Source organism: Nestor notabilis, unplaced genomic scaffold, assembly GCF_000696875.1.
Source record: "Nestor notabilis isolate BGI_N333 unplaced genomic scaffold, ASM69687v1 scaffold26550, whole genome shotgun sequence".
Classification (NCBI taxonomy): domain Eukaryota; kingdom Metazoa; phylum Chordata; class Aves; order Psittaciformes; family Psittacidae; genus Nestor; species Nestor notabilis.
In genome coordinates, this window is record NW_009912882.1 from 43,034 (window position 1) to 52,554 (window position 9,521).

General features: G+C 35.4%; 1 protein-coding gene across 1 annotated transcript in view; it reads right to left on the bottom strand.

Annotated features, from left to right (window-relative positions):
• The window catches only part of LOC104411380 (brain-specific angiogenesis inhibitor 3), a 41,550-nt gene that overhangs the window by 30,577 nt on the left and 1,452 nt on the right, over positions 1-9,521 (bottom strand). The window contains exons 3-4 of the mRNA XM_010021785.1: positions 5,261-5,327; positions 2,982-3,067 (exon numbers count right to left, since the gene is read on the bottom strand). Coding sequence (XP_010020087.1) covers positions 2,982-3,067; positions 5,261-5,327 — 153 coding nt within the window. The remainder of the gene's footprint in view (positions 1-2,981; positions 3,068-5,260; positions 5,328-9,521) is intronic.

The following is a 9,521-nucleotide window of genomic DNA, read 5'->3' on the forward strand; positions in this document are numbered from 1 at the left end:
AAAATTTATTAAAGCAGCAAATCAGTGTGGGCATACTGTATAGTCAGGTTAGTACTAGCGATCTGAATGGCCCACTAACATCTGGAATGATTTTATTCATTCCATATGAAGGTCTGAATACAGGGCTTGAAATGTATGGAATCTGATGAAATAAATATCAGTTGCTACTAAAAAAAGGGTGACCTGTTTTGCATTTTAATAAAACACAGTACACAAGCATTAAGCTCAAAGCATTTTGTATGGACAATTGTACCTTGGCACCTGTCAGAAGGGTTAAGGGGCAAAATCTGAAATTTAAATTTTCTTTTATATACAGCATGCATTCAACTTCCTGAGTTGACTAAATAAGGACTTTTGCTCTTCCTTCTCTTTCTCTTTCTGCTGTCAGAACAAGGAATAACCACAGCCAAGATGTGACAAGGAAGGGTGCTTTACCTATTCCCAGCTGGAAAGTGGTCAACATGGTGTAGGTAGGCAACACTTCAGCTTTTTCCCAGTTATTTCAACCAGCGGAACTCCTTTTTATTGCCAAACCCAGCATTCACAAGATTTTTAACATACTGCTCAGAACAACATTGAACTCCAGAAGTTTCCATTTTGATAAACCAAATGATGGCTTTCCACAAAAGAAGTGCAGTATATTTTCTATTAAAAAGCTTTTTTTTTTTTTTGTCCATGATAAAACAGTGAGAAGCATGACCTTGTATAAGGTGATTGTGGGGTGGAAAACGAACTCTGTGAATCCACAACACTTTACACCAGTTAAAGATATACATTAATGAATGAACTAGAAAAATGCCTTGGGTGAGCTTAGCTGAGCTTGAGAAAACATTTTCCATCTTTGCTTGGCAATACTTCAACATTATTAGAATAGACTATTCTTACTTTTATAGATCTGTTTTGTATCTTGCAAATAGGAATAGAACTTGATGTATATATAAACAAAAATAATCTTTCTGTCTGGGCATATATGTATGCTACCTCTTATGTCAGGAAAATGATTGAGATCCATCAAGACAACATTTTCTTTTTTCACTTGTTGATTCTCCATATGCTTATTTAAGGTGGTAAGAGTCATATGGAGTTAGTATATTTTGCCCCATTCACTGCTTTAAATCCCACATAAATGGCTCCTACAGCTGAACTTTTGACTGAGCTTTTGACAGGTGTTAAGTCCAATGTTTTCCAGAAAGAATGAAATCGCCTTCCTGAGCATGGCTGGCAAGAGATACTTGAGAAATGAGTGACAATCTCTTTTCTACAGGAGGTCAAACGCTGCACCAATTTTTATGCCCCAAAGAATGACTCAGTACCCATCATATGCCAAGTAGTATCAAGGAATGCTGTTGCCAAGCCACCATCTTATACTATCACAAAAGTTAAGATTGTTTCTCATTAGGTTATCAACATGCTTCCCCAGAATAGCTGGATTGCTTCTAGCAGAATAATTTATAGTTCTTTGTCCATTTATTTTAAAATAAAATACCTCTTTGCTAAGTTGCACAGTTAGAAAGCAAGTTATTTGTTTCATCAGGAAAGTACAATATAAGCAAATAGATTTCTATACCCTACAATTGAGTAGCTGAGAAAAAAACCAAAAGATTTATATCTAAGCTTGGATATCCCTAGAAAACGTACAAAGCCAAATCTGTGGCTGCTCCAACTCTTAAGATCACTTGAATTAGACCAAATGTGAATTTGAAGTTGTGATTGCTAAGTTATTACTGTTCTAGAAATAATTTGAGTAGGTTAACAATATTCTAGACTTCATCAGTTTTACAACACAGTTAAGAGTGTTGGTGGAGCAATGTAGACAAAGTTAAGAAATTAATGCTTTTTAATGAAAAAGAAGGAAAAGAGAAGAAATAAAATGAAAGGTTTTGGTACATATTTGTCAAAATGATGGTGAAAGAGCTGAAAACCAGAAAGATTTAACTGAATTAATATTAAATGCAAATCACACCAGCTGAAGTATTGATCATAAATTTGCTCATCTAATCAATAAATTGAACTTATTAGGAATGCTTCTATTAGGGAAATGGTAGGAAATGGTAAAATAATTCAAAGTGAAGCTGCAATAAATTTACCCATAGCAGTAATACACAATAAAATGAAGATACTATTGCTTATCATAATTAAAAATGCAGATACTGGTGATAGTTACTACAAGCTGGCCCAAAAGACAATACTAGAACATGTAACTGCAAAAAAATTACTCAAAGTTTAAATATATTCTCATATGCATTAAGAAGGTGATGATACACATGTGAAATATTTCTCTGTGATATGGAACGAATCTAGGTTTGCTGCTGCAGTTCTTCATATCATTGTAATCCACTGAAAAGCAGTTTAAGTTGTTAATGCAAGTAAATAACCAATAACACAGAATTTCCATTTACCCTTTTTCTTTTTAGCTTTTAAAACATGGGGGTTTTCTACTTTGAAATTCTATTACACTAATTTAGAAGATACATCTATGTAGATATGAATGTAAGAACAACGGCAAATTCTTTGCATAATCAGAATGGCAGAATCACATTGACCTCAGTAAGGAATATACTGCTGTAAAACACATTTTGTAACAGCTTACACAAATAAGTAACATTTCCCACCACAGTAATTACATTTGACAGCTAGACAAAATAATCAGTTCCTCCAGTACACACAGTTCATACAACTCTTTTCCTCGCTGCAGCTTTACATGTATGACAGCCTTTTGAAACCTCCACTCAGACTTGTTAAATCCTCATTCTTGTTAACTTAATACTGTTGTACTTGTGTTTTATTATCTTTAGTGTGTTTAGTTGCATTCTCTCAGGATAATGCAACAGCAGCTTTTGCGATGAATGGAATCTGTTAGACACACTGTTACACTGATATAAAAGTTCAAAGCAAAATCAAAAGCATTTTTGGTGAATATCCATAACTGAAATCAGTGATACAATTTTAATATGCCTTAAAATAACCTGGTTTTTGCTTACCCCGCTCTGTGTTTGAGCTTTTTATCTAGGATTCCATCTCTGGAAACAAGTTTATTAAATACCAAAATGCCAATCACCATGTTGACCTGTCAAACAGAAAACAAACAGTTGATTTTTCAAGGCCTGAAAGAAAATGTTTTATCCTGATCCTTCAGAAACTGGCACTTACAGGCCTGCAAAATGCCTCCTGCTACATTTCCAAGTATTCCTTCAGAAATTGTGTAACACCATCCCTGAGCACACCAAAAGGCCATATGCTCAAATGAGTAACATATATGCATACTGCAACAGGTTTATTTTTTAATCTTGAGTTATGACTGGTATGAAGTTATATATGTATATGTCTCCTATCCAGATGCTTAAGTAATGTATCTTTAATATTGCCTCAGTTTTAATTGCAACCATATATCCTGTTCCAGGAAAACTAGTGCATTTGAGTTGTGCACACAGGAAAGAGCTGGTCAGAGCACATGATGACTGTAACTGTGTTCCTTTTTAAGCATTTATGGCCCATGTAGGCGTTCCCAGTTATGCAAAACCAGCCTGTGGTTTTCCATATCTTCCTTCCATTAGTCACTGTCTATGTTATTGACCAAAATGCAGGTTCTGTGCCTTGTTTGACTGTAGTTTCCTTTCTTTTCTTTTTTTTTTTTTTTTGTGGGCCAGATGAATGCTGGGCTAAGTCTGTTTAGCTCCATTAAAGTAAATGGTGTTATGATCACGCACATGGGTTGAAGACCTAAAGTAAAAAAAAAAAGCAAGTGTTCCAGCAGTCAGACTTTGGCACTTACTGGACATAGTAATGGCATTTAATGGACAACTTAATGACCATTATTATCCATTTGTATTATTGAACTGAACTTTACAAACCTGTCTCTGCATGTCCCTGCAAAGAGGTAATACCAGGTTTTGAACCTAAATAAATATTCCTTTTTTTTTTTTTATTAGCAGAGTAATCTTGTTTTCCTTTCAAACAGATTTTTCAAGGCCTGTGCCAAAATACCTAATTGTTGCCAGTCTGTCCTGCCAACTCTTTTCCAGCTTTTCTCATCGTCACTTTATTTTCAGCATTTACATTTTTCAGCTGATGTTATATAACTCTTTTGTGTTGTACACTTAGGCTTAAGTGGCTGCATGGAACAGCTCCTTCCACAGCTACCAGCTAATGGTAGGGCAAACTGCAACTGTGAACTTCAAACGTCTCTGAACAAAGCTTGCCAATTACACAGAGAACATACAGTTCCATGTGAAAATGATGACTGGCTTTTTTGTAATCATCCTTGGCTCCTCTATCATGACAGGGACTGTGAGTTGTACAAAAGGATCCTGGCTTGACACCAGGCAAAGATAAGACAAACTCTACGGGAGTAGTAAACATCCATTTCAGGAAAATTTATATAGCTAAATGGCTATATCTTTGATGACTACTAAGACCTATTCCCTTTTGTAAGGGAAAATCAGCACTAAGTGGTATTGATAGAGCTATCCTAGTATAGAAGTGGTGGAGTGAAAAGAATTAGATTCAAAATCTGTAAGAGAAATATGCTAAACAGATTATTGTAAAAAATCCATATGAAGACTGCAGAGCAGATGACTGATAGCTGATGGCACATGTAGAGTGCAATTCATCTTACCCTGAAGTAGGTATCCGAAATACTTCTGATGGTTCGAGCACTAGAAGTGCATATTTTTCTCTACTGACAATGAAATATGGCTGGTATAACTAGTTTACATGCAGAAATCTACATTGCAGATGTCTACAATTAGGCAAAGTGAATCCTACACCTAAATGCATTTCTAGAGATGTGGAAGATTAATACACAAATGAATAACATTTCCCAGCTATGACGATGTTTTCTTTTCCTTCAAAAGCAGTAGCCATGGAGAGCTTGCTGGCTGGTTCCACTCCTTCTGTTGCTTTTGCTGGCACAGTGATACACTGCCAAGCAGCACTCTATCAAGACCGTCACTGAACTTCACAAGGCAGTGACAATTGCATAGATGCTACTGATAATAACTCACTGATGTTTTCTGTGCCACTAATCAGTACGTTATTCTTTCACAGCTTACTGTGTAAACATGGAGAGATAGATAACTGGTATAAAGAAGTGATACAATTAAAAGAATCATGCATTTAAAATATTGAAGGTATGTTTAACAGTGCTGATCTTAGTATTTACAGCAAAAAGTAATGCTACTGTATAGCTAAACTTTTCTTTATTTAAATAGCACATTCCATCATTTCATATGAAAATACTGGAAATTATATTAATGTTTACCAAAACAACAGCAGCTGCAGGTCCGACGAAAGCATAAAGTAGCCCTCCTTCAAGAGACAGCCAACAGCTGGAAAGAACATTAGAGAAGAACTAACACAAATTAAAAATAAGCATAATGCATTGCCAAGAAAGCATTAATAATTACTACATCATGGGATTCTTCTGGTGTATGTTCAGTCCTACATTTTGGGATTCATATGCACACACACACAAAAGTTACTTCATTGAGATGATGTAGAGAGTTGAAAATTATTTCCAACTGCTAATGTTTCAAAAGTTTTAAGATAAATTATACATATACTGAAATGACTAAAATGTATTAAAAGCACAATAGAAAATAAGTTTGCAAATCTCTGTTGAATTTCCTCTGATCATGTATGGTGAGTTAACTGAACAGCGTTTGCCAGGTAGGTATCTAGAAACATTTCCAGCTTAGTGTCTGCGAGTTCTATACTTAAAGCAATGAAAACTCAAGTACCTTTAACATAGAACTTCAGAAAAAACAGACTTCTACATATCTTCTTGTGTGTCTTTTAGTAATTGCAATTAGAACCAAGTCTTACAGAAAATATTCCCATTAAAGAAAAATCATATGTGATCTAACTGTTCAGTATTCTCTGGAATATTTTGCAAACAATGTCAATGTATATTTTAAACCATTTGAAAACTGTATTTTCTTGTGAGCTACTAATCTTGCAGAGTTTGTCATATTGCATCAGGGCTTTCACTGAAAACCGTCAGATTTCCAAACAGAGAGCACTTACAGAATCAAATGCTAAATATTTGACACACCATGATGTAAAGCTTTCCATATCTGCAAAAGATCAGGAGCTTCAGACACTGAAGTAAATGCAGCTGTGCTATTTTTCCAGTGATTACACATTCAAAGAACTGCATGTTTATTTGAATGCATGGTCACACCTACATATAAGAAAACTCAAGTACATGCATTCAAATAATTTACTTGGATCTCATATCCAGAAACATTCACATCAGAATTATACAGATCTTCTTTATTTTCCAGTACTGTTTTTTGTACTTTTGAAAACCAAGAAAATTAAATGCAAGAACATCATAATATTAATGGCCTTTTAGGGCTGGAATTCTAGCTGCAAAGAATAAAAGTGTTTCCCGTGGCACTGAAGCCATGTGAAATCTGCCATAGGGACCCAAGTGCATCTGTGCTGAATTCTGGAATAATGAATTGATGCAAATAATTCATATCTTCTTCACTGTTAAAAAGGTAATACATGTCAGGCTACCCTACATCCTACCTCAAAAAAAAGCTACAGCAATAATGCTCAATGTATTTTTGTAATGTCAAAGAAAAATACTTTAAAAATTTTCTGCTATTTTTCTTGCTGTTTTTCCAAAAGCTAGGTTATTTATTGTGTGAGACTGAGAACATGTGCTTCTGAGAGGGGGGAAATATATTCACAGTGCATTTCCCTGCCAGTATAAACTTTCAAACTTAATGAAGATGACCACTCTGTAACTAATTCTTGTAATAAATTTTCATGTTTACTGGGAGATAGAAATATCAGTTCATAAAAATTGTTGATGTATTGCTATTTGCAACATAATTTCAGGTATCTGTGCTGAATAAAGGGTCAACAAGTTAGTTTGTTGTTTGGTTTTTTGTTGTTGGGGTTTTTTTTTTCAATAGAAAAAAGTTTCTACCACAAAAATCTTTAAGACCAGGGGAGAATTGTTCATTTCCTTTCCCACGGCCTCAATAAAACGGCTCTTAAATAGAGCGGATTCTGTGTAGAGGCAAAGCTGGGAAAAAATCTAGAAGTTTTCCTCTTTTCTTTACACAATCTGAGTTTTTAACAATCTGGATTTTCAACGTGTGATGTTATTATCACAGTGTATTCGATATCTGCTAGTTGATGACTCTGAAATGCACTTTTTCCCAGTCTTTTTCTGTAGAAGACTTTCTGAAGACAGTCTCAGGTGCCTTCTTATACAGTAAGTAAATTGTCAAAGTTTTATTTTTTTTCTTCTTCTTTTCTTTTTCTTTGCTCAGATAGCATTTTTTCCTATACTTTATAGTTGCTTTTAGTTTGTTTTCCTGCCCTGTCTTCTTTCTCCCTGATCCCCACATAGCAGAAGGCCATATAAATTGATGACTATTAAAAGCATCCACTGGTGGTTTTATGAGACCAAGTTACATGGTCATAAAATTCTTCTGAGTGATGTAGTATCTGCAGACTTGCTCCTGTATCCTGAGATTTTGCAAGCTGTTTGATGCTTTCCAGTAGATTGGTTCCTTCTCTTATGAGAACATGACTATGTCAGAATTTTATTTTTTGCTGATATAATGAATTCCTGTAAGTTTTCTGTATTGCTTATTAATAGATAGCATTTTATGTAAACATGAGTTTGTCATGCAGGTTTATTAATTATAACTTGTAGCAGTAGAGCTTTCATAACTGATTGTCTGAAGAGAGGTAACAACAATATTTATTAGACTTACAGAGATACTTGGAAAAAAACACACTTTCATATGCACAAATCTTTTTCAGATATCCTGAAATATATGAAAACTTGTCACTGTCATTTTTTTACTATTTTTATGAAAGACCCTTCAGTTTCTGTGTGTATCAGAACAACTGATTGTGTGAAATATTTCTCATATGTATTTTTAAATTTATAGTTATATAATTATCTAATAACTAGGGTTTGGTAAAGATAAAAAGACAGAAAGATAAAGACAGAAATCAGAGACCGTTAGTCACAGAAGTGGTTTGAGTGTGAACAATTTATGCCACCCCTATCAGTCATACGTATACTGTATGAAACTGAGATCTGCTTCGAAGATCCTTGGGCCTTCTCTCTTTCCTTCAAACTCTTCATGTGTGAGACTATGGGACTGGAATACATTCCTTCATTTACACTCTTAATTTTCTCCATTTGAAGGCATAATTTTCAAAAATAGCATCTTACAGACCAGGAATAATTTGCAACAGGGACCATTTCTGATGACAGCATGTGTGTACTTGATTGCGGCCAAACAGGCCAAATATAGTGCAAGCAGTTAAAAACCTCAGACAAGTGCGTTAGTTAAGGGAGAATAAGCAGGACAGGAGCTCTGCTTTTATACTGCCTAATGGTTATTATGGGACACAATTCTTCACTGCCTTCTGGAGTGGGACAGCACATCAGCTGTTGATGGATGAAGAATCTCCCTTTCTTGCATTCCCTTTTTCCTTATGTAATTCAGATGTCAAATGTCAAGAAAATGTATTTGCAAACAAGATGAGAAATCTGCATTATGCTTCTGTTTGTCCCTAGTATGCTTTATTTGGTACCTCAGATGACTTTGAGTCCCAGGAGACAAGCTCTTACATGTAGAGAGACCTGCTCATTTTTACTTCCCAGGTTATCCTTAATGAAAGATTTGTTGCTTGTCTGAATATTTCAGTATACCTTCTTCTAAAAACGCATTCAACCCAAAAAGGAAGTAGGAAGCAAAACTAAGTAAAGCAAGTAGTCATACATGAATAATTTTAGTAGAGTAAATGCAATGGGATTGATCATTCAAAGGACAGAGCTACATTCCCAGTGGGATCTGGATATTGTAATCTTGTGATTTGTAATTCTCACAGCCTAAATGGTTCTCCAGTCCTGGTTCAGGGACTAAATAATTAAAAAGCCAGAAACACGAGCCCATATTAGCTAGAAAAAATGTTAGATGGAGCAGATCCTCAATATAATTCCCAAAAGACAGCTAAGATCATTGTTTAACTAATGATTGCCAGCTATACATGCAAGTTAAACATTTCAATTAGGTAATTCATTCCTCATTAAAAAATGCAAGATGCATGTTGTCACTGTTTAAAACTAAAGAGCTCAGTACTTAGAGTATTCAGGAGGAGACTCAATTTTGAATCCTTACCCATCCAGAGCTGGAGCGAGGACTTGAAGCCTCCCTCACCATGTGCCAAGATGGGGGGCACAGGGTAGGGAGGGGGAATCCTGATCTCACTGAGTGATGATGCTAAGGAGAATAATTAAATACCCATTGAAGTGAGGACTTGACCTAACTCATCCACATCTCTGATGAATGCCCTCATTACCAGGCTACAGAGTCATATTTCCTCTCTTTCTGTACAGATGCATCCTTAATTTCTTAAGCAATGTGAGGAGAGCTCCAAACAGGATGACTGAAGGAAACACACTTTTGCATACATATCTCTGTGATTGAAATGCTTTGCTGGCAGGAAGGAGGCTCAGCCCAAGCTCCTTCTTCAGCACG